Source organism: Pimephales promelas, chromosome 3, assembly GCF_988280905.1.
Source record: "Pimephales promelas chromosome 3, fPimPro1.hap1.1, whole genome shotgun sequence".
Classification (NCBI taxonomy): domain Eukaryota; kingdom Metazoa; phylum Chordata; class Actinopteri; order Cypriniformes; family Leuciscidae; genus Pimephales; species Pimephales promelas.
The window spans coordinates 36,558,142-36,584,849 of NC_142771.1; the positions used below are offsets into that span (position 1 = coordinate 36,558,142).

The following is a 26,708-nucleotide window of genomic DNA, read 5'->3' on the forward strand; positions in this document are numbered from 1 at the left end:
ACGACTTCACCCGGGCATTTCCGGTGAACATTCAAAACAAAAGAAATCAGGTGAAGAAATCAAAAGGTTAGATGGCTGTTGTGTCGCTGTGGTAATTTTAACTACTGACATCCTCATCCTTTAGAAGTTTTAAAGGGATAGTTCACTTTGAAATAATTTTTGGTATGTTTTAGCTTAGTAGTTTCAATTTTGATATTTTTAGGTCAAACCGTTCTTGTCTGTAATATAATGGAGGTCTATGGTCACCACCTCAAAGAGCATGCACAGAGAAGTCCAAATTAAACATGATTTAATGACTCGTAAATGTATGGCCTAAGACACGAAACGAGCAGTTTGCGTGAGAAAACGAACAGTATTTATATCGTTTTTACCTCTTGTAACCACAGACACGTCCAAGTGATCTGAGGGCATGGGCGCTTTGTGGCTGAGGTTACTATAGGTAAAAACTATAACAAAGACATATACCCTTGAGGTAAAACATCCCAAAAAATAATTTCAAAGTGAACTATCCCTTTAACAAAGAGAATTTGCTTTTACAGAAAACAGCTTCTTCTCCTCATGTAGGCTATACCCATGTTTGAGGGTCAAAGTAGGCTACTAACGTTAGTTGTTTATACTAGTGCAAATGTTACCGAGGTACGTATGAATGTCACGGAAGTGAAACTGGAATTTCTGACAAATGTTCAGAGAGTCGATTCTTTCTTTTGGAACACTATTAGCCTTTAACTTTACAACTTTGCAGACCGAAGGCAACATTCTCAGACAGGCAGCCATAATACACAGTGCATTAAAGGTAATATTTAAAAAGAAAAAGCATAATGAAGAAGCGACAAGCAAGCCATGATGAAACGATCATCTATTCCTCTCTTACTAGTTACAGAATGAATTTAACAACATTGAACATCAGAAAGGTATGTTGCAGAACACCTTAATGTATCATATCTCGCGTAAATAATTGACCAATCAGTGTTAAAAAGACTGAACCTTACATTGAGCAAAGGAACATTGAGCAAAGGAACGAGCAATAAAGAAAATAAACTGAAGTAGCTGCTAGAGATACTGGGAAAATATAAATCGCATTTTAGTATCACAACTTTTTAACAGAAAGACCAACATACCTTGTGTAGAAATGGATGATCCATTTGATGATTTCTTTCGTCGTTGGTCATCGGAGGGGGGAAGTGTGAAAACTGGTGTGCTCTTCTAAACTTCTCACGGCGCGCTGTCGTGTTCACCTCGTTTAACGTGTCGACAACTAAATTAGTGCTAGGCCTGACTGAATATATTCGGACTATGAAGCAAGTATTACACTATTGATGCTGATAAATTTCACTCAGAAAATCGAAGATACATCCACACCAACAAGTTGCGTTTCACTGGAAGTTTTACAGCAAGCCTGAATGTAATCAGTTCATAAAGCGGTCGAGTTTAAAAAGAAAATTTTTAAACCGCTCAATTCATACGATCTTGTTTGATATTCATCAAAAAATATCTTAATTTGTGTTCTAAAGATGAAAGAAAGTCTGAGGGGTTTGGATGGAACGACATGAGGGAATGAATAGAATTAGGCCTAACATTTTTTTGGCTGAACTAACCCTTTAATAGCTTGAAAATGACCAGTTTGTTTGATTTCTACATTTTTCAACCAGTTTATTTGCTTACCATTATAATGATTAATTAGTTTAAATATCCTGATCAGGTGAGCAGAAAAAAATTCTCTTTGTTTCTTAAAGTAGTTCACTTAAAAAAAAAAAACTTTTGCTGATAATTTACTCACCCCCATGTCATCCAAGACGTCCATGTCTTTCTTTCTTCAGTCGAAAAGAAATTAAGGATTTTGATGAAAACATTCCAGGATTTTTCTCCATATAATGGACTATAGTGGGAACCAAACGGTTCAAGGTCCAAAAGACAGTTTCAGTGCAAACTGTTCAAAGGGCTTTAAACGATTCCAGACGATGAATAACATCTTTTCAAGCGAAACGATCGCTCATTAAAAAAAATTAAAATAACAAAGTTTAAGTTTTATAAGCTCAAATGCTCACCTTGCTGTTCTGTGATGCGCGCTCATGACTCTCCTGTTCGAACTTTTTTCGAGTCATTTGGTTCATTCAACGAACGAAATGAACGAATTGACTCGTTTCGTCAAATGATTCGTTCATTTTGATGAACGAGTTCGAACAGAAGAGTCAGACAGAACAGAGCAAGGTGACCTTTTGAGCTTATAAAACTTAAACTTTGTTATTTTTTTTTTTTTAATGAGCGATCATTTCGCTTGATAAGACTCTTATTCATCGTCTGGAAACATTTAAAGCCCTTTGAAAAATTTGCACTGAAACTGTCTTTTGGACCTTGAACCGTTTGGTTCCCATTGAAGTCCATTATATGGAGAATAATCCTTGAATGTTTTCATCAAAAACCTTGATTTATTTTAAATAAACTCAAGAAAGAAAGAAATTGACATCTTGTTTGACATGGGGTTGAGTAAATTATCAGCAAAAGTTTTTTTTTTTTTTTTTTTTTAAGTGAACTACTATAATAAAATGAGCATTTTGATTTCCATTGCATCATCCAATAACAAGCAGACTTCTCGAGAAATCAACTTTCTGCTCATTTGGCATCTTTCCTCATATTTGGAGACTTAATAAAAATAAAAGTTCTGATGTCCAATTTTATTTGACAATCAAAAGGTTTGATATCTGATATTTTTTTGTGGATGTGGTGATAAAATAATAAAGCACACAGTTGTCATCTCATGTATTCATTTATTCATATGTACAGGTTTGAGAAAAGTTTGTCTACATCTATACAACTTTTAATAATATTTTTTTATTTTTTTTTAATCTGAGTCAGTTCACCACTCAGCTGCAAGCACAAGAAAACACACCAAGAAACTGAACATCATAAAAAAATGCCAGCTGGGAAAAAAATCACTTCAACAAGTTTTACTTCTGGGAGTGGATGCAAAGAGAGCGGACATAATTACAGGAAAGACAGGCAGCTGAGTGGTCAGCCAATTCATGGTGTTTTTAAAAATCTTTTTTTTCAATAAATCTTTTTTTCTTTTTTTTGTTACTGATTTTTTTTTTTTTTTTTCCCAAATGTTTTGGTGTTTCATGACATATATATATATATATATATATATATATATATATATATATATATATATATATATATATATATATATATATATGCTGATTCGGTTTGTAAAATCACAGATGCCAAACTGTAAAAGAACCAACTAGTACTAAAGCAAGTAAAAAATAATAAAACGCAAAATGTCTAACTATCCCACAAAATCAAAAGACATTTTTATATAATTTTTTTAAGATTGTTATTCTATTTTTTTCAACCGTTTTCCTTTTTAACAGGTGTATATAGTTCATATATATTGACTTACTTAAAATACGTGTAATAGCCATTGCTACTGTTTGAACTGCCTATGCTAAGCTCCTGTAACAGAGAGATGGGGTCACTGTTCTTCTTGACCTGCTCAGGCAGCGGGCGGGGCTTTGGAGGGGCTCGGAGGGCGCTGGCGTAGGACATGGTCGGGGGCTTGGAGTTGCCGGGCCCCTGGGGGCCCCCTGGGCTGGTGTTGCCCCCTCCTCCTCCTCCCGGGTCTGGTGGGGTTTGCTTGCTGGGCATGAGGGGTGGGAACTGTCCGTGATGCTGGAGAGACGTGGTGCTAGCGGGGTGAGGAGACTGCTGGAGACACTCGGCCTTGACGTGCTCATCCGCCGCGCTCATCGCCTTTGAAACTGAGGAACAATTCGTGAAAGTCGTTATTACTTCAACACCACAAGGTCAAGACTCAAGTGTCAATTATAACACTTATTAAGTCCCCCTGTGGTATAAATCAAGCTTTTAAATGTTATTTATGTGTCTATGTAGTGTTTTTAATATGCTTTAAGACACACCATGTGTAAATTCATAAGTCGACAGCATTGCTGAGTATTTTCTGCTTAAAACTGCAGTGAACCAAAGAAAGTCTCATAAACACGGTTTGAAATCGCTGGTGTTTCTGACGTCACAAATGACCTTGTGACCAATCAGATCAATGTGTGATCATCAACCAGTGGATCTCTGAGCTGAGGGAGTGAGCACTACATGGGTACTCGTTACATTCAAGCTATTTTAAGCCATGAAGAACTTTTTTCTCCAAGGACAAATTTAAATATGTAACTTTGGTGAGGAGTTTAAAGGGATAAAATGATTAATTACAGGGGGACTTTAAAACATAAATGCTCATTATTATACATGTTTTCATGCATTTTGTTTGGTATAGACATTTCTCAAGTGACTAAATGTTTTGAAAGTCTGAAAAGCTAAATAAACTGAAAAAGCAAAGGACACTGAAAGCTTCCACGCATTCAAGTTACAAATGGCCGAGTTAAAGGAGCTGTATGTAAGAAATGTATTTCAAATAATCATAAAATGGCCCTGATATGTCACTAGACATAAGGAAATCATGTTCATTTCAAATACTTATATTTCAAATACTATATTAGCTCTGGTTACCACAGCTGCAGATATAAGCTTGTCGGATAACAAAATGTTGGATCTGGATAGTAACTCGTGGCCTCAAGATAGTAACTCGTGGCCTCAAAATAGTAACTCGTGGCCTCAAGATAGTAACTCGTGGCCTCAAGATAGTAAATCGTGGCCTCAAGATAATATCTCGTGGCCTCAAGATAGTAAATCGTGGCCTCAAGATACTATCTCGTGGCCTCAAGATAGTAAATCGTGGCCTCAAGATAGTAACTCGTGGCCTCAAGATAGTAACTCGTGGCCTCAAGATAGTAACTCGTGGCCTCAAGATAGTAACTCGTGGCCTCAAGATAGTAACTCGTGGCCTCAAGATAGTAACTCCTGGCCTCAAGATAGTAACTCCTGGCCTCAAGATACTATCTCGTGGCCTCAAGATAGTAACTCGTGGCCTCAAGATAGTAACTCGTGGCCTCAAGATAGTAACTCGTGGCCTCAAGATACTATCTCGTGGCCTCAAGATAGTAACTCGTGGCCTCAAGATACTAACTCGTGGCCTCAAGATACTAACTCGTTGCCTCAAGTTACTAACTCGTGGCCTCAAGATACTAACTCGTGGCCTCAAGATACTAACTCGTGGCCTCAAGATACTAACTCGTGGCCTCAAGATAGTAAATCGTGGCCTCAAGATAGTAACTCGTGGCCTCAAGATAGTAACTCGTGGCCTCAAGATAGTAACTCGTGGCCTCAAGATACTATCTCGTGGCCTCAAGATACTATCTCGTGGCCTCAAGATACTATCTCGTGGCCTCAAGATACTATCTCGTGGCCTCAAGATACTATCTCGTGGCCTCAAGATACTATCTCGTGGCCTCAAGATACTATCTCGTGGCCTCAAGATACTATCTCGTGGCCTCAAGATACTATCTCGTGGCCTCAAGATACTATCTCGTGGCCTCAAGATACTATCTCGTGGCCTCAAGATACTATCTCGTGGCCTCAAGATACTATCTCGTGGCCTCAAGATACTATCTCGTGGCCTCAAGATACTATCTCGTGGCCTCAAGATACTATCTCGTGGCCTCAAGATACTATCTCGTGGCCTCAAGATACTATCTCGTGGCCTCAAGATACTATCTCGTGGCCTCAAGATACTATCTCGTGGCCTCAAGATACTATCTCGTGGCCTCAAGATATCTTGACTATCTTGAGGCCACGAGATAGTATCTTGAGGCCACAAGATGGTTATAATTATTATTTTTTTGCCAAAGTGTGACTGGGGGGGCTCCGTAGTTTTGTCCACAATCTTATATACGGCTCCTTTAAAAATAAGGATGATGAGAATTTCTTAACACATCACACAAATCTATCCTACACATGCAAAGGTCAATGAAACGCACCTAAAACCTCCCTGTGAGGGACAAGGTGGCTCGCTCCGTTACATGGAATGTTGTGGAGAGGAGCGGGGCTCGGGCCAGGCCCGCCGCTGCCTAGCCATAGGTCTGCCGAGGGGTATCTGTAGGAGGGGGTGGGGTGGTCTTGAGGATCCAGGCTGTCCGGATACGGCTGGGGGGAGCTGGAGGAGATCCTCCTCTGGTACAAAGGCCGCCCAGGGCCCCGTGGTTCATACTGAGAGACAGAAATGAGCGTGAGAATAGGCAGAGACTAATGCAGATTCTCATTTGGATGCATTTCTGTCCAACCCTTTGATTGAAACATCACAAGTACACTTGAATGCCGAGATTTGAATTTTTGCATTTGTTATTCTTTATTCAGCCTATATTTATATGCCAAATCACACAAGTTGCATAAGTCCTAACAAGTCTACCAAAAATGCCAAGGGTAATCAGTAATTTTAAAGCAATATTCTGGGCTTTAATAGCCGACATTATGCATTCATGCTGTGCAATGCATTTCCATGTGTCCTTCAGTGTGTATAAATAGAGCTGCACGGGTCTGGATACATTGAGAATCATGATTCATGAACTAAACACAATAACATGTAATGTACTACAGGTTCTGACAAAATGTTAAATGCTGAAGTATACTTCAAATGACTTAAAATGAACGCATCTTTCCCCCCCCCCCCCCCCCCCCGAGTCAATTCGTTCATTTTGTTCGCGGAATCAACCAAATGACCAGGAGAGCAGGAGAGTCACGAACAGAGTATGTGCCAATGCGAGTATACACACCCAAACAGCAGTGAATGAAGTGCAAGAACAGACCAAAGGCAGCCCTTACCTCTTCTACGCTGTGCAGGGTGCTCTGCGGGGCCTGGAGCTGCTGTTTCTGCTGCTGGTGCTGCAGCTGCGTGAGGGGGCCTTGCTCTTGCCTGTGCGCCATCGCCTGCAGGCCAAAGGGCATGCCGTGGCCCAGCACGTGGCTCTGGGGTAGGCCAGGGTGGGGCCAGTGGGCCTCCTGGAGGAGGTACTTGACCGGAAGAGGCCCCGCTGTGTGCTCGGGTGGCAGGGAGTAGGAGGCCTGACTGAAGGCTTGGTGCTGCTGGAAGGGCTGACCGCCCATGGGCATCTCTCGGCTGGTGTCGGGGTAGGAGGGCGGAACCGGAGCTGGGAAAGGATTGGGCCCGGAAGTGTGATTTGAAGTAGAGGAAGAGGGAGATGGCAGGTCTCCGGGGCTTCTGGGCTGGACTTGACGGTACTGAAGGAGGCGAGACTGAGGAGGAGGCATTTCGGCGGGTTCCCGCTGCTCATACTGCTCTTGAGGGAGCATTTCACGCAACAGACCAGGATATCTGGGTGGAGAGGGAAGAAAAAAACTCATATATTCAGAAAGGAGAACTAGCTTACTACTTACTGCACAGTATATCCTGTCTACTTCCTAATATATTATGAAAAAAGCAAAGAAAATGTCGGAATAGTACGTAATGGTAAACCTTTTAAAACAGAAGAATGCTATTTTGTGAAATGACTTAAGCTAGCTTTAAAATCATCACGCTAAAGTTTCCCATTCCCCTGAGAAAGTGTATTCACTCGTAAAACTTATTTAATAACTCACAAAACTTTGGCCTACAACCAAGAAACCCTGTGTTCATTCACAAACATTTGGCATTCTCTTAAGAAATCTAACGTTCGCTGGTTAAACATTTGTTTTATTGCGAGAAACCTTACGTCCACTAGCAAAACGTTTGTTTGCTCACAAATCTTCTAAAACTCCATCAGGTGACCCAATGGTGTCCTAAAACTCCATCAGGTGACCCAATGGTGTTCTAAAACTCCATCAGGTGACCCAATGGTGTCCTAAAACTCCATCAGGTGACCCAATGGTGTCCTAAAACTCCATCAGGTGACCCAATGGTGTCCTAAAACTCCATCAGGTGACCCAATGGTGTCCTAAAACTCCATCAGGTGATCCAATGGTGTCCTAAAACTCCATCAGGTGACCCAACGGTGTCCTAAAACTCCATCAGGTGACCCAATGGTGTCCTAAAACTCCATCAGGTGACCCAACGGTGTCCTAAAACTCCATCAGGTGACCCAATGGTGTCCTAAAACTCCATCAGGTGACCCAACGGTGTCCTAAAACTCCATCAGGTGACCCAATGGTGTCCTAAAACTCCATCCGGTGACCCAATGGTGTCCTAAAACTCCATCAGGTGACCCAATGGTGTCCTAAAACTCCATCAGGTGACCCAACGGTGTCCTAAAACTCCATCAGGTGACCCAATGGTGTCCTAAAACTCCATCAAGTGACCCAACGGTGTCCTAAAACTCCATCAGGTGACCCAATGGTGTCCTAAAACTCCATCAGGTGACCCAACGGTGTCCTAAAACTCCATCAGGTGACCCAATGGTGTCCTAAAACTCCATCCGGTGACCCAATGGTGTCCTAAAACTCCATCAGGTGACCCAATGGTGTCCTAAAAACTCCATCCGGTGACCCAATGGTGTCTTAAAACTCCATCAGGTGACACAATGGAGAAAAAAAAACCTTGGGAGAACCCAGGCTCAGTCGGGGGCCAGTTCTCTGGTGTTTATGAACTAGACGCCGGATTTACAGTAGCTGTAAGGTAAAATTGTATATGAATGTCTCTAAACAGACTTTAAAGACGAACCTGTGATAAACGCTGATGGCGTTCACATGCGCATTAAGAATTGATTCTATAGTTATGTGCGTTTAAATATATGTACACAGGTATGTAATTCCCTACAAAACCACGCCTGAACAAACTACTTGTCTTGCCTATAAATTTGATACAGAACTTTGTTTTATTTGATCACTTCGGGGTAGGTACGCGAAACGAATTCACAACGCTTTATCTGTAGATTGGGAAATGGATCCTCCATAGGGAGAGGCTAGTTAATACAAAAGCACTGTCAATTTTATCAACGTTGCTACATTTTTCCTCCCATCTCAAATTCTTTTCCATCATTGTGTCCCTTTAGGGGCTTCGAAGCATCCAGTTATCAGTATATATTATGAAATTTTACAGAGTACTGAAACCTAGTTTCGTCTGACTCTTAAAACAACTAAACAGCAGGACAAAGAGTCTTCTAACCTGGGCATGGCAGGCCTGGGATCCTCCTCTGCTGCAGGGCCTAGGCCCCATCCGGCTCGGAGGAGCTGCTGTGGGAGCCGCAGACCCGGCTGCCCGAGATGTGCCAACTGCTGCGCCAGGGGGAAGGGGGCCACACCGGTCTGCAAGAAGGGAGTATGTTCACCCCACTGACCCACACGAGCCTGCTGCTGCTGCTGTTGGCCCAGAGCATCCAGCCCTGAGGAAGCCTGACCATCTGTGACAACACAACAGAGAAAGCCCAGTGACAAGCTGGAAAAACACAAAAGGTCTGTTCACCAAATCTCACCACGACCTTTTCAGCTGAAGTTTTCCAAGGGATTCTGATGACCCAAACCATTAAAGTGGCAAGTCTAAACAACACAAAGTTTAAAATATTTCCAAATATTTTCGATGGAAGGATGGCAGATCTCTATTGGCGCTTTTCCACTACACAGTACCAGCTCGACTCGGCTCGGCTCGCCTTTGTTTGGTTTTCCACTGTGTAAAAGTTGTACCTGTCCCTGCTTTTGGGTACTTTTTTTTTGTACCACCTCCGGCGAGGTTCTGAGTAAGCTAAGGCGAGCTGAGCCGGTATTAAAATGTGACGTGAAAACAATGCCGACTGCTGATTGGTCAGAGAGAATCGTCACCAATCACAGCGTCAACATTAAACACGCCAGATGGAGTATCCAGAATAACCCCGCCATTTTTAAATAGTTTGGCCAGAGATAGTTACTAAACTAAATACTATTATTATGGCAACTCTGAAGAATACGCCGTGGTCAAACGAGGAGGTGCAGACTTTCCTTTGTTTGGTTGCAGAAGAGAGGATCCAGCAAGAGCTTGATGGGGCAACGAGGAACGAAAGGCGTCGCTATGACGACCGGGTACTATTTGTGGCGGTACTGTCTGCTCAACTCGCTTTTCGCTCCGTTTTCCATTGCAGAGTTGAGTTGGTACTGGTAATGGAAAAGCACCATTAGTTGTTGGTCTATGGCTGCCATGACGTCAAGACTGTTTTTATCATGTTGCTGTGGGTTTGAAGGTGTTCTGGGGATTGGTAGGACATTTCTATGTGGTTGATAATGTGTTCAGAGTAGTTCTGAGTGGGTTGCTATTGTGTGCTTCAGACTCTGTTGAAGGAGCTCAGATGGACTAGTTTCTCTTCAAAAAAATTTTGTGAAAAGGCTTTTTACTTGGTAAATTCAAACTCTTGGGGACAGTAATGTGGAAATTATGAGAAGCCTGAAGATGGGAACATGGCTTAACCTTGGCAGAGCAAATTCAAAACTTTCACACAGAAAGCAGTCGGAAAGGACAGTAAAGCACATCAAATCAAAGACCATAATCAAAGGCCTTTTGAAGCATGCTTACACATACCCAAAGTATCGCCCAACAGAGAGTCCAAACTCTCTTCTCCAAAGCTGTTGAGGCGTAGGGGCTGCTGGTGCATCTGTGGGGGCAGGCCTCTCACCACACCCTTCATATCCTCAGCCACCCCACCTGGAACTGCTCCCATCGAGCCGTCCCCACCCTCCATCCCCTCCAGGACTGGAGACTGCAGTCCGCGGTGTGTCATTGGAGGCCCACTGAAGAACGAAGGGGGGAAGGAGGAGGCCTGAGGGTGGATGGGGGCCTGCATTCGGAGGGGCGGTCGGGGGAGCCCGTACTGTTGAGGAAATTGGCTGTTTCCGTGGTGAGGGGGGAAGTTGGGATGTGGGGGGGCCAGGTGGAAGTTGAGGGCCCTCTGTGCCTGGGGGTCTTTGCGAATGAGGCGGCTGCTGGGGAAGCCCCCCATGTTGGACTGGGGCTCTGGACTCTTGTTATGCGCTGATTCTGGGTCCCCCTGTAGAGAGTACATTTACATTTATTCTTTTATCCAAAGCAACTTACAGTTGCTATATATGTCAGAGGTCGCACGCCTCTGGAGCAACTACACTCTTAGAAGAAATGGTTCTATTTAGAACCAGAAATGGTTCCATCCCCCGCTTCATATATGGAACTCCAAAATGGTTCAATATAGAACCATTTTTTTTTTTGGTAAAAGGTTCTATTGGCCAAGTATGGAACCCCAGGGTTCTATATAGAATGCAGAGGAACCCTTTTTTTTAAGAGTGTATAGAACATTTTAGGGGTTCCAAATATGTAGCACTGATAGAACCTTTTAAGGTTCTATATAGAACCTTTTCTTCAAAGAGTGTATGGGTTGAGTGTGTCAGTGTGTTGAGGGTGGGTCTCTCACACCAAAGGCATGTGTCTTATCCACTGCACCACCACCACATGGTGTATAGTCATTACCAATGTGTGACTCCAATAGAGTAGGAGAAGTGAAGTGTTTTGCACATGTAGGGGTTGGGTGAAGATAGACAGTCCATGTTTCAAGTGTTCTTGTGGGAAGGCATAGTGGGTGGCTCTTTGATTTATTTCAGATTAAACTGGGAACGACGTTTGATAAATACGAAAAGGGAACGGGCGGGTACCTGTTTTTCCTTCAGATCGGGGGCTTTCCTCTCAGGCGTCAGCAGCCTACAATGCTCCGTTTTTCCATTAATGTCGATTTTCCCTAAAGAATGGCAACAAATCAGCACAATACAACCATATATGGCATGCATCAATACTGTTAAACTGAAAGACTAGTGTTGTGAGTTTTACCATTCCCACTGGGCTCTTGAAGTAGATCTTTCTCAGAGGTGGGCTGCTGGTTCAGGCCCAAAGGAGAGGGATGACCAAACCCATACAGCACAGGTGAGGCACGACTGGCTGGCGGCCGCAGGTTGAGGTTGTACGCGGCCATGGCAGCCGGGTGACTCATGATCCGAGGATCCACAGCGAAACGACTCTGATAGCCAGGCCAGGGCAACTGGTGAAGAGAAGTTGAGGTTGATACAAGCGTACAGGATGTTCAGTGAGACACATTTACAGCGGATCGATTGAGGACCTTTAAATTCCAACCAATTGTATAAAGAACTAGATCATGGGCTGAAATGTCTGGCAGAACGTACCGGAAGAGGCATGGGCATTACCATATTGCCCCCATAGACAGCGGGCACATAAAGGATGCTGGCCCCGGGGTCGATTCTTTGAACAGGGCTTGGTGATTTCCCGGAGGCCGGGGCTCCCGCTCCAGGTGGAGTAAAGGCCTGAATCGGGTTCCCCATCAACACAGCAGTGCTGGGCTGAACTAAAGATACAAACATCAACCAAAAATGAGACTAAAGGACTCAAAAGCTAAATCATACTTTACAACATTACACTGACACTCTTGGATGGCAAGTCCAACTCATCTCCAACACCACTTTTAACTGATCTATTCTATTGTAACATGATGCAGTTTGTGAACTGGAAACACATCCTAAGCAACCTGGAGACAACTAATGATAAAAATTCTAATGATTTTTCCTCCAATTCACACATTTGCTAAACCCTAAACCCATATTGTAGTGTCACATTCACATTTACCGCTGTTAACAAGCAAGAAAAGTAAAAACCAATTGAGAAAATGGTGATTTTGGTTATGGTTGTTTATCTGTTATCCGAACCAAATTTCTTGGCAAAAAATACTTGTAAATGTGTGCCAACACTGATCAATAATTCTAGCAAAATACATCTCCAAAATGTCATTAGTTCAGTAACAATCTTAGCACTCATTTTTGATACCAGATGAATGTACAGCATTTCCATAAAACATGTATTTTGTGCACTTCCAGAATAGTACGTTTGTAAAGGAATTCTATCCCAGCTATTGGTGAATCACATGAAATTAGTCAAGAACAAGTCCAGGTCAAATTTCACCCCAAAATAAGAAACCAGAGCGGGAGAGGAAAAGAAAAACGAAAAATTAACCTAGTTTTTAGGACAATTTTTAAAAGGCTCCAGGAACACTGTGACCCTACATAGGACAAATGGTTTGAAGAATGGGTGGATGTTCTTGACATGTTTTGTGGAGATTAACCCAACAATGATTTGAGGTCTGATCTAAAATCTCTAGTGTGAAACTTTACGCCCTGATACACCCTAACTGTACCAATTTCAGGGTCATCCCTGCTTCAGATTGAACCAGTGTGTTAAAAGCCCAACTCCTCCAGAATCATTATGCTACAACCACCCCCGAAATTTCCCCATGAGTGATCTGGCTTAAGTCATTTGCCCAGACACACTGCAATCCAAGGGAGTAATTCAGAGAGAATTGGCGCTGCTGCCACACATTATCGATGGGATCGTGTTTTGATTGGGCAAGAAGCGAGGCTGGAAGGAAGCTGGATCCACTTCACTGATCTCGTCTCTCTCCGACGACTCTATTCTCTCTCTCTTGGTCTTCTCTTTCTGCCTCAACAATCACTCAAGCGGCACTCTACAAACTAATAACTTCGATTCATACTGACAACGCTGTCACATCACACCAATAATATCCTCAAACTCTCCAATCAGAGGTCAAAAACCGTGAAAATATTTCCTTCACGAGGGGCCGAAAGCTGATGACCTCTCCATCACATTCTCTAGGAAACTATTACTCAATGTGAATGTTAAAAGGGTAAACTACAGTGGCTTTTACGGTCTCAGAATAATCTTGAGTGGCTACTAATACACTATAGTATGTTAAAAGGCTGTGTAAAAGTAATCCATATGAATTGAGCGGTTTAAACCAAGTCCAAATGAATTTAAGAATGAAAATTATTCTTTATGCTCCCTCCTAAACATTCTTTCTCAGTATAAGTCTGATGAATCTTTATATTGTTATCCTGGAATATGGCCATGATGTGTCTTCCTGCATGGTTGTAGGGCTGGACCCGAATATTCGAATACTCGTTCGGTGGGTTGGTATTCGATTTGAAAATATGACATTAGAATATTAACACTATAAAATCTGGTGAAATATAATGCTTAACATATAACTTCGTTATAACTACTTGACAAATAAATTTTGCTTCTTGGACTACTAAAAGTGTTCCTGCAACGGGAGTATGAAATTTTACTGGGATGTCGCGTCAAAATTGAGTTTCTTTAAATTTCGTTTTTCTATATTTAAGTTATTCGTTTTTTTATCGTTTAAATTTCATTTTTATTAATTTAAATTTCACTTTTTTGTTTCATTTATTTAAATTTCGTTTTAATTTATTTAAATTTCGTTGCCATGTTTTATTTATTTAAGTTTCGTTTTTAATTTAAATTTAGTTTTTATTTATTTAAATTTTGTTTTTATTTATTTAAATTTCAGTTTTTATTTATTTAAATCTACCCAACTTTGTCAGTGAGAAGACTATACCTTATTAAAAATATTGCTTAAGTTAAAAGACCTGTGTGTGTGTGTGTGTGTTTTATATCACTAGAGCAGTGTCTATTCTCGGAGCATATAGCACCTATATACACCAAACTTTCCAGTCTTGTACCTAGTTATATTATGAAGACATTTACCGAGGGATTTGTAAATATATTATTCCTAGCCTGATTTATACACATTTTATTTAAAAAAAACATGCCGTAAATCATTTTTTAAGGCAATTGGCAGTATATTCTGATTTACAGGATAACAAAAGTAGATATCCATAAATCCCTCTGTAATTTTTTTCTCATCTAATATGTGAACACAATGAAAAAAGAATTTTGAACCTGGCTTTATCCAATACTCACATTTAGTTTTTTTTTTTTTAAATGTATGCAAATTAGTGCATATTTAATTAGACAATGCCTCATTTGCATATTTAAACATTAAATTACAGAAAACTTGTAATAGATTTTTTTTCTCAGCGTAATGTAGGTAATCAACTGGGAAAGTTTCATGGTGATATCTGCTAGTTAAACAAATTACCCTATTCACCTGTAGTGTCTCGCCTTGAGAAAAGAAAAGCTACACACTCCATCAATTAGTGTTAGAAAAAGTGTTGCCAAACATAATAAACGCTGCATTAATGATCCAATCATTTGACTCTTGAGCATTTACCAATTTAGATCCAAACAGCAACTTTTTTTAGGCCAGGCAGTGTATATACAAACTCAATTATTATTTTTAAACTAATTAATACTCTAATACTCACTACAACTATTTTATTATAATCGTAACTATTGTATTGAATAGTTGAATAATGTAATTGAGTAGAATCTATCATCTAACAGCACATGTATTATCTTGATAGTTTTTATGTAAAAATGTAGAACAATGCTTGCTTTGTCTCTTTGGCACTGGTTTATTTGTTACCAATAATAAATGTGTTTGCAAAAACAGATTGACGTGTATTGACATGATTATGGTATTGCTGTAGCACTTTAGAGCTAGAGAACATGTAATGGGAACACATTCACCCAATTAAGCAGTGCCTTGAAAATGTGTGAAAATGTTCAAACCTTTAATAACAAGAGCTCAAAGAGAGAGACTTACCAAAGCCTTCAGGGGGGAAGGGTTCGGTGTGATTGGCCAGCTGTCCTTTTGCCTGTGGAGAAGAGGAAGAGGAGGGTTTGAGTTTGACTGTGGGGAAAGTGAGGGGGGAAGAGGTCTTTTCCCATGTGCTTACAGGTCACAGGGTCAGGGGGTCGTCCTTCCCCTTTTGTGCCAACCGTCACCTTGCACACGAGCATCGTCGTGAGGCAGCACTGATTTGCCAAAACGCTTAAAATGGTTTACTTCCACATGGTCAGGGAAATCTCGTCTGAGATGAGTCGGGGGGGAGTTGGCTCTACGTGGGTAGAGTTTCAGTAAAATGAGGGCAGAGGGCGGTTTGAGGGGGCGGATGTTTTCCAAGAAAAACGGCACTAACTGAAAATATAATCAGCGAATGGAGTGGAACGAACTCTTGTTCTTGGTGCCTGAATAACAGCACTGCAATGTACAAGAAAAAAACATTGCTTGTCATTTTTTTTGTGCTGCCAACGACTTCCGAATCAGAGTCCATTGGTGCGATTCGTTGGGAAAGCAAGGCTTTTCAAAGCAGATCAATGTTGTTGAGTGCACACAGACGGCATCAATGGGCGATTCAGACGTTCTGTAGGGCCGAATCATGGCAGCTCTCGGGGTCAGCACGTTAGCAGGAACCGCAAATCACGCTAGTTATCACAATAGCATGTGATGAGCTACTCTCTGTACAAAGCCTGTGAAATTACTGCACAGAAATGGGGACGCACCTGTCAAGAGACTGACGAAATCAATGGCGATGTCTATAATTCAGGGATGCAAACACATGTATGGTCAAAAAAAGAGAGAGGTAATCGAAGCCCTCGCACCGCGGCAAATATTCAGATACGGTTAATTATTTACATTGCCACCAAACCCTGCCTTCTCCGACCCACCCATATCCACAAGTTTCCTACGCCCCATGAGGCCTTGCGTCAAAAGTGGGAGCGACTTCCGGTTGGAAGTAAACAAAGCGCGACTTGACATGCTTGATACTCGTTCATTCAACAGTTGACAGTCATTCAAGTTATAACGATCCAAACTAGCTAACGATGTGGGAACACAACCTCAATGAAATTCAAAAGGGTGAAATAACAGTGCCTTTACCCTCCGCAGTAGTTGATTGGGAGTATTATAATAACATTATTAATAATCAATACTCATCAAGGCATGGTGACAGACAGTTGTGTGAGCTGACAAACAATTAAAATAAAAAAATACACACTTAGTCATTGTGCTTTGGAGTTTATTCAAAATTATAAATGAATGTGCTGCTTGAATACATTAACTGGCACATTTGGTATTCTGTCAACACAGGCTTAGATCCTGAGTTTAGGTGTAACGTCAGTAGCGAACAGCCAATCACATGCTAATAGAGTTTATAGAATATTAAGAATTTAAACAAATGTACACAGGAAGATTCGTCGTCTTTTGGGAGGTGATGGAAACTACAGTCGTTGGCAGGATCAGAAACGGGCTCTGAGAGGATCACTCTGATTTCGTTTTCAGCTTATATTTAAAACAATCCCGTTTAAGCCACTGAACTAGTTTAGTCCGGTTATACATACAACCGCCAACAGCACATGTTGTCCATGAGCTCCGTAACGACATCTCTCATAAAGATTGGCGTCTTTAAATAGTAAAATAATTCTCCGAAAAACAGCTAGCCTCTTCGCTAACTAACACACAAAATACCATTGGAATGCTACTTCCACCGCCTCACCGGAAGTTTCACCCACTTTATTTTTTACATGAGCGCCCCTCGGAAACTTGTGGATAGGCACAGAGAGTAAAATGAAATTCAAATAAAGTGTTGACAAAAAAAAAGGTTTTATAAAAAGATAAACCTCACAAATTTCAGCCTTTAAATCATTTTTATAAAAAGAATGAGTTAAAGATAAATGACTGACATTTACAATCCACATTAGGTCCGATTTTCCTGTGGCGTCTTCGTTGCTAAGCAACCGCGCACTGCGGTCTCCACAACAACAACGAAGTTATACAGTAGCTAATGGACCACCGAAACGCCTTTGCTGTAGATCTGCTACGATATTTATTAACGGATAAGAGAAAAACACCCGGGTGTTTGGGTTGCAGACCCATCCTTCACGTTGGCTGAGCTCTAAATGTTACGAAACGGTGAAGCTGATTGGTTGGTTTGTCACATGACCTGCGGTTGCGCCATTCTGAAAAGTCGAGGGCTGCGTCCGAAATCGCGTACTATGCGAGTAGGTACTATATTTAAATAAGAACGTACTTTGCGACCGTTAAAAAAGTACGTTCTATATAGTATGAATACGGTTAGTATGAATGAGTCCCGACGTACTACATGCGCCTTGTTGTTGTCGCGTGACATACGCCGTCACAACAGTGCGAAAATTTAAAGAGCCCATTCCACTGACTGCACCAACAACTAGTTCTGCTTTCCGTTTTCATCTGCGTTTTTACGTCAGCTGCTCGCAGATCACGTCTTTTGCGGAATTTCTCAAATAACATTTATTTACATAATAAATTGTACCTCATAAAACACCCACAAACCCCTATGAACAATGACAGATGTAGATTTTTGGCAAGAAAAAAGCCATTTATTTGTTTGTGATATTACCATCGATAAATAAACATGAATTAATTAATAGAGATACGGATGTGTGTGTGTTTATCCCCTAACGTTACAGCCGCGTCTCCGGTTTCCGCCACTTTCAAATATAACGACATCTACTCCTCTCCCGTGGCATCATGGGATAGTAAAGTCTCCATTGAATGCGCACTTCATAATCTCGCAGCATGTAGTAGGTCATCCGGGTACTTTTCGCCTACTGTTTTTCGAATTTTATGATTTCAGACATACTATTCTGCTCGCGTACTGTTTTTCGCATACTATATAGTAGGGAAGTTTTCGATTTCAGACGCAGCCGAGGTGTTTTCATCTCGCTCCGCCTGGAAAAAATTAGCGCATCGTTTCAATGATGAGCCCGCTTGCCGCGCGTCTACATTTGAAATAATGAACTTGAGCGTGTAAACGACATGATATGTGAACAGGCCCTTGACGAGCTGCCTCCAATCAGGCCACGAGCGACGTGTTGTAGTAAAAGATATGCAGCAAGAAGAAAAACTAGTGCTTCACGCATGCATTCTGCTGTTATGGTGCGCAGTGTTCCGATTTGCTATTTGCTTGTTTGATGGCGGCAATCCACAATTATTGTTGTTGAAATTATAATCAGACCCCATAAGTCATCCAAACTGACGTGAGAAAAGCAGGAGGCGCTGAAAAGCACGTTGTTTGCATCAAAATGAAAAAATCTTTTTCCGACTCAATTCGTTCATTTCGTTTGTTGAATGAACCAAATGACACGAAAAAAGATTCGTTCATTTTGAGGAATGAGTTTGAACAGGAGAGTCAAAAATGTGGATCACAGAACAGAGCAAGGAACGCATTTAATCTTATAAAACTTAAACTTTGTTTTTTTTTTTATGAGCAATCGCTTGATAAGGCCCTTATTCATCGTCTGGAATCGTTTAAAGCACTTTGAATCTGCACTGAAACTGTCTTTTGGACCTTGAACCGTTTGGTTACCAGTAAAGTCCATTATATGGAGAAAAATCCTGAAATGTTTTCATCAAAAAAAATAATTTCTTTTCGACTGAGGAAAGAAAGACATGGACATCTTGGATGACATGGGGGTGAGGAAATTATCAGCAAAAGTTTTTTTTTTAAAAGTGAACTACTCCTTTAAGTCTCCACCAGCACATCCCAAAGACTTTCAATGAATTTAAAGTCTGGACGATTTAAATGTGCAAATGATTCTTCATGATTCCCAACCATTATTTCACAATTTGAGCCTGATGAATCTTGACATTGGCATCCTGGAATATAGTTATGATGTAGCCTCCTCAGAAAAGGACTCGCTATACACGTAAAATGTAATGAAAATAATAATTAACAGAAATGTATTAATTGTCTTGAAAACTGCTTCATATTCTTTATCCATCCTTTTAATTTTGGGGTTAAATATATCTCATGTTTCGTGAGATTCACCAATTGGACACTTGCGCTTTGAAGCCACCAAGTCGAGCAGCCAATACTCCTCTATAACTAGTCAGGATGACGGAGCAAATGAAATGAAGGGAGTGAGGAGAACCAGATACAAATTTGAGCTACAGAGAGAAAAAAAGGGGGAAGAGGAAGTCTCCTCAATCATCTATTCTGGCATGTTTACCTTCCTTCCCTTGGAGCTGGGGATTGATTGGCATATTATTCGTTTTGAGGGTGCCAGAGCTCACTTGCATTTAGACGGATGCTCTCTGCCGCTCGCCTTTTCTCAAAACCTTTTATTAATGCCAGCGGGGGAGAGTGTGCATGTCTCCACAACACAGCACGTCATATCAAACCCTCCGCAGTGGACGGCACTAGGCCTGTCGCGATAGTCAATAAATCAATTAATCACACGACCAATTTCCATTTGCATGCTTGCTTGTTTGTTCTCTCCCTCTTGTGAACTACAGCTTAGATTCTCTGCCAAACTTGACCTGTCACCTGACCCAACCCACGGGCCGATATTTCCTGACACTATCCTCAGGGCGGGCCCTTGATCTAGAGACGTGCACTCCCAACGCAGTAAGAGTGCGGCGCAGCACTAGATTTGATGGCCGAGCGCAGGCGGTAACACACTCACTATGTGTGTGTGGGTTGCGGGACAAAAAAAATGATTCGCGGGACTCCCCCAAACTAGAAATATCTATGGATAAAACATTTAAAACTAATATATTTTTATTCATCTGTTGCAGAAAAGCAACAAGAACAACTAAAACAAAAGATAGAAATGATTTACAGGCCAGAGTTTCAATTCAAAACATGTTTGCAGCGTTGAGCCATGTAGCCAATCACAGATATATGTGTTGATTTCTTGAACACAATGGCCAATCAGAATCATTTACGATAGACTCCCCTCACTGCTCACCGTCGGGTCGGGTTTTGTTTTCATCCATTTCTTTTCATTGTTTTTGTTATTTATATAAGTGCATTTTTTGTTAACAGAGACATTGCTTTTATTGTTTTTGGTTGTTTTGTTCATTTATTTTGGATATTTAACCCTCTGGGGAACAATGTGTTTTTGGGGTTCTTGAGATGTTTTGATATGCTGTGACATTTGTACTTTTTTCAGTTGCTTTTAAACATTAATGGCACAGGTGAAATTACACTATATTTAGCACAAACAGGGCTACCGTAATATGTGAGCAACATGTATGTACATGTTTGTATTTTTGAGAGAATATTGTTTATGCGTGGTTATTGAAAAAACTAAAAATGAAAGTTTCTGAAATAAGGCCACAAAACACATACAAAATATGCGTCCACAAGACTTTTGACTAATGGATGTTGTGGCCTAGGTTTTTTTCTTCACAATGATCTGAAAATCATCCTCCTAATTGCTCACATAAAAATGTGAATTGGGTTATATTGTGAAAAACATTGTTTGCCAAGGCAATATGCGAATGGGCGTGAACAGGCCAGCCCTCATCATGTATAATTAGGTGATTCTCACCTGAGAGACACAAAGACACGTATAATAATGAGCCTTTCATTCAGGTGAGTCAAACAAGAAAAAATTGAAAGGACAACATACATACATATTTACATTTATATATATATATATATATATATATATATATATATATATATATATATATATAATCAAAATATACATGAAAACAAATCCAGGTCAAATAGGTTATATGGGCCATTGTGTAGAATTGGTTCAAAGTTGGAAACATCTTAAAAATAAAATTATTTTTCCATATAAAGTATTATTTTTAAAGTAGGCCAATACGGTTTATACATATTTCCAAGTTAAGGATTCATTATTTTGATATGTGCATTGCATTAGCTTGCATTGAATAACAGTCGATATATATTTAACTTAACTTATTTGATGTCTATTTTATAGTAAAAACTTTATAATCTATTTCGTCTGCAACAGTAGGCTATGCATCTGTGCGTTCATCCGTTCACACGCCCGATTCATATTTAAACAGTCTTTTTGGTTTTATAGATCAGTACAGAACAATTCTCTGTATAGTCTTACTAATGTAGGAGCATCTGTCTGTCCACGCATTTAATATTTGAAGCTGAAAGCGCACCCTGTTTATTTTATTTATTCTACCAAAACACAAGGTTTTGACATTAATAAGAATGTACACAAAAAAGAAGACCCTTTATAGTTTATAACCATGTATTGATTTTATTTATATGACCATTAATGGTGGAGTATTTTAAGTCTATGTTGCAGCTATGTGGAAAAAACGATCAAAATGCAGGGACGTGTTTTTGGTCCCCAGGGGGTTAAAAAGTTTTCCATTTTCAGTGTTAAATGGTCTTTAGAAATAAAAGTGTATTGATCTTTGAAAATGTGCACCTGTATTATTATGCCAATGGATGTAAACGGTCTCAAAACGACAATATTATCGTTTTTCGCAAAAATTTCTCAGAAAATGTCGTCTAGATTTTTTTTTTTTATGACAGGCCTAGACGGAACGGACCATATCCGAGCAGACGTTGTGACCGTCACATCCTTTTTTTAGTGCACAAGAGAATGGCCCATTTGGCAGGAATTTCTTGTATTGTGAGGAGGCCTGAAATAGCCTTTAAAAGCCCAATTGTGACATCCATTGTGTGAAATTGGAAGAGGAACGAAATAAAATCAAAAGGCAAAACAGCTATGGTTACAAAATGTTAGAATATTTTTTTTCTCGTGAGAGCCTGGATTGTCCCGTACCTTGGGTGGGGAGTGCTGGTGCTTGCCGGGACCCTGGGGATGTTGCGGGCGCAGGGCCCGAGGGATGAATTCTGGGGCCAGCGGGTTGAGCACATAGGTCTTTTTCAGCTCCAGGGCCTCCAGCTGGATCTTAATCTGTTCAAAGGTGATGCCGTGGAGACTGTGGTTCTCATGACAGATGGAGATGAAGGTCTCCCAGAACTTTCTGTGAAGGACCAAACAGATGCAGAGATTTTGAGTGAAGTCAGCACTGCAGCACAAAAAAAATACAGTAAAATGTCATACAATGGCATAAAAGGTCACCTAAAAAATGTAGGGATGCACCGAATATTCGGCCGCCGAAAATTTTCGGCCGAAAATGGCCCAAAAGTGCATTTTCGGTTTTCGGCCGAAAGACTTTTATCACCGAAACAATACGGCCGAAATGTTGTGATGACGCAAACAGAAACCGCGACCTGCACGTGCTTGTCTGAAGCAACATGTTTGCGGTGCGGACGTATTTCAGTGTATCTGAACCTGCGAGGAGACGGAAGCCTTGTTTATCCACCTATATCTGCTCTAAACAACGCGCGCCGCCATGACGACGATTCCGGTTGCGAGCGGGTCAAGAGCGGTGCGCGCGCTGTCTGTGGAGTCGAGTCTCCACAGACAGCGCGCGCACCGCTCCAAACGGTCGAGGCGTTTATACTTGACGCGCTCTTCGTTTTACTATTCCTTGAAACGACAGGGGACGACTCAAGTAACTGTCCTCTAACCATCAGGAATCGGTGAGAAGAAGAAAGATAAACGCATGGCAATGCTTATTTTTTAGTAGGGTATTCCACCACCAATACAAAAATAATCATGTAAAACCCAGTAAACCCTGAGATTATTACTTGTGACATTACAATAAATATGTATATGGGATTGGGAACTATGTATATCTATATGTATGTATAGAACTAAATTAATGCTCTCTTAAATATTTAAATACATTCACTAAACATGTTTCATTAAGTTTCATGTACATTTGTATTAAACATGGACCATTGTTCATTTAAAAAGGCTTTTTATGCTATTGTATGCCAAATTTTTAAAATGTAACTAATTTAGACGTGCAAACTGGGTGCTGGTTTGATGAGAAGTTTGCGCTCGGCTTTGTTTTTGAGAGAACATTTCATTTTAAAATCTTTCTGCAGGCCAGTAGATTATTATTTAATGTACACATGAGTGGGGTCAAGTTAAACATTTTAGTTTGAATTTTATTTTATACTGTGCATTGTGCTAAATAAATATTTGCATAATTTGTCTTTTTTTTTTCTTTGAAAATGTGATATTAATTTATGCAATTGCAATGCCTTGATTTTAGTAAAGTTTGTACACAGTCATAGCCATAAATGCAATGATACTAATAATTCTTTCGGTGTTTCGGTTTTCGGCCTTGGTTTCCTCTTTTTCGGTTTTCGGTTTCGGCCAAGAATTTTCATTTCGGTGCATCCCTAAAAAAATGTATACAAGGTTTATATATTTCATTTTATAAAATAAAGAATATTTTGTTGACCAACGTGAAGGAACATTTAATTTCCACTAATACATTGCCAGTGTTAAACATATTATGTACAAGGCCAATATATTATCTGCACACTGAATTGTGATTGGTAATTTTTTTCACTATTTACCAAATAACTGCATTTACTTAAAGCTAGGGTATACGATTTCAAAGATTGTTCATTATTAATATCCTCGTTTAGATGCTGTTTATGGTTATATAGTATAATCCTAACAATATAAATAGAAAAAAGAACGAAAAAAATCCATTCACTCTATTGGCTGTAAAGCCACATAAAAGTTGACCAATGGAAGCTTTGCGAGCGCAAAGCTACATTGGTCAACTGCTCTCATCCAATCACCAGCTACATTTGAAACTCCGCCTGGAGCTCGCGTCTCCACCCCGACCGCGCCCAACCACGCCCGACCGCGCCCCCCTTCTGCGTCATGAGAATCGCGCACGTTAGCAGGTGACCGCACATGGTAGCTAGCTAAGTAGCACATCAGACAGCAATGGATAACAACGAAAAATACATCAGCAAGCGTCCCCTGCTTGCCCCTACAAGAAAGTTAGGACGGAAGAGAAAGTCGTTTGAGGAAAAAGCAGAGACGAAAAGAAAATGTGAAGAACGCCGAAAGTTGAGTAGGATAAATATAGGGTTCACCATTGACCGATGGAGGAAACTTCAGCGAGATCTGGGACTGAATACCGATGCTGACACTGCTGACTTTTTGTTGAGCAGGTAAACATTTATTTGTACTCTTATATGGTGTGACGTGTTACATAAATAGCTTTTTATCAGTCTGAAAACTTGCTAATGCTGCCGGTCGGCATTGGAATGTTAGCTGTTTAGCATCACCTGTATCACGGTTCAAAGTAAATATATTTCTTGAAGTGCTTGAATATATTGCAGTATGCCTAGCGGGTTTCTGTTCGAGCCGATCGGAATTTCAAAAAGATGCGCTGTATGCTGCTATAACAATTACTCAAAACCTTAGCAATACTATTGATATCATACTTATGGTGGTGGGTAGTGTAGAACATTTCATGTGTTGCTAATCTTGCGTTGGCGTGATCTCAAACGTGTCATTCCGATGATGACAACTTGATTGAGTGACGTTGTTCAATTCGTTTCCCTGTGGGAGGGATCAGGTAGCAGAGGGGAGGGGGGTGTGTGTGGAGAGGCGGGATGAGTTCGACCGATTTGAGTTCGACCGATTTTCAACATCGTATACTACAGCTTTAATGAAGACTGTATTACTTCGTGTTGATTCCCGTGCAAATTAGAGCTGCTCGATATATAGTTACATACTGATCACAAGTCTTGTCAAAAGATCAAAAGTCTTGTGGACGCATATTTCGTATGTGTTTTGTGGCCTTATTTCAGAAACTTTCATTTTTAGTTTTTTCAATAACCACGCATAAACAATATTCTCTCAAAAATACAAACATGTACATACATGTAGCTCATATATTATGGTAGCCCTGTTTGTGCTAAATATAGTGTAATTTCACTATATTTAAGAAACTTAAAGCACAAATGTCAGGGCATGTCGGAACATTTCAAGGATCCCAAATACACTTTGGTCCGCAGGGGGTTAAACATCCAAAGGGATTTTAAACCATTCAAGCACAAGACGACGTGAAAGAAGACAATTCAGACCTTGTGCACTGTTTTCCATACACACACACACACACAGCAACACGAACACTAAATTCCATTCTCACCCGCATCTACAGTATTTGTGCTTGAACGGACACATACACACAAAATGATGTTAAAAATGCCTGTCTAGGCGAGTATTCTCATAAACAGTTGCTTACGTGAACTTAATTGAAAAAGAAAACGGGTGTGTATCATTATATTGGATCTGTGCATTCTGTCTCAAAGTGACAACAGCCTAATATTCCTGCTGCTGTTCGTGTCAATGATAATAAAACAATATACAAAGAGATTTTATGTTTCAGTGTTACTTTACATTTGATTATTCAATTTCTGGGCCAGAACACTTTTCTGAAAAGCACAAAGCACTGTTTATTTCATTCGCATCTTTGTTCTATTGTATTTACCTATGTTTGTGTAATGTTTTTGCCACAAAATCAACCCAATCGTTCTAGAATGATTCATTCTTTCCAAATAGAGCTATTAAAAAGTCACCAGGTGAAATTGTTCTCGTATACACAGTAGATCACAGAAAAACAAAATATCAGTTGTCAGTTTTTTTCCGCAATATCGTGCAAATATAAAAAGAAGATGTGCTAAGTGTCATGACAACGGCAGATCTGCTCCGCTTCTGCATAACCTTTCCACATTATTCGTGACTACTTAGTATAGCACAATAAAAATCTAAATGAAGCCCCATTCACGCTCCAAAACAATACGGCCTGTGACAAATACAGTGAATCAGAAACACTCTTCATGAACATACTACACTTTCTAACACCGACACAGCTGCCCATAACTACATTAGTTATCCTCAATGGTTGAAATGATTATATGAAGTGGGACGGAGAGCAAGAGGGGAAACATGGATATTTTCAGTGGGTTTAATTACAGCATTACCCAAGAGTTTGAGACACTACAAGCTACTCATCATTTAAAGTGATTAAACTGTAGTTTAAAAGTAGTTATCTATACTACAAGCAAAAGTAGTTTGTTACATTGAAGCCATTTAAGAAGGCAATATCTTATGATATAATATATCATTTAATGATTTGTTTTCTAGCAATGAATGAACATCTCAACTAGGGCTGTGAAACGATTAATCGTGATTAATCGCATCCAAAATAAAAGTTTGTGTTTACATGATATATGTGTCTGTAGTGTGTATAATTATTTTGTATATATAAAACACACATATGCATGTATATATTTAAGAAAAATGTGTTATTTATACATCAAATATTTATATTTATATATAATATTAATTTTGTATAAATACATCTAAAGTATATAGATGCAAATATTTCTTATATATATACACATATGAATGCATGTGTGTGTGTATTAATATATACAGAATA

The 26,708-nt window shown here is 40.2% G+C and overlaps 1 protein-coding gene across 3 annotated transcripts in view; it reads right to left on the reverse strand.

Annotated features, from left to right (window-relative positions):
- Positions 1–2,745: 2,745 nt before the first annotated feature.
- helz (helicase with zinc finger) overlaps positions 2,746–26,708 on the reverse strand; it is a 78,905-nt gene continuing 54,942 nt past the window's right edge. For all 3 annotated transcript variants that reach the window (XM_089128832.1, XM_089128831.1, XM_089128830.1), the window contains exons 22-31: positions 22,157–22,361; positions 15,375–15,426; positions 12,004–12,182; positions 11,654–11,861; positions 11,482–11,564; positions 10,382–10,847; positions 9,002–9,236; positions 6,727–7,237; positions 5,886–6,114; positions 2,746–3,758 (exon numbers count right to left, since the gene is read on the reverse strand). In XM_089128832.1, the coding sequence (XP_088984958.1) occupies positions 3,397–3,758; positions 5,886–6,114; positions 6,727–7,237; positions 9,002–9,236; positions 10,382–10,847; positions 11,482–11,564; positions 11,654–11,861; positions 12,004–12,182; positions 15,375–15,426; positions 22,157–22,361 (2,530 nt within the window). In that variant the 3' untranslated portion in view covers positions 2,746–3,396. The remainder of the gene's footprint in view (positions 3,759–5,885; positions 6,115–6,726; positions 7,238–9,001; positions 9,237–10,381; positions 10,848–11,481; positions 11,565–11,653; positions 11,862–12,003; positions 12,183–15,374; positions 15,427–22,156; positions 22,362–26,708) is intronic.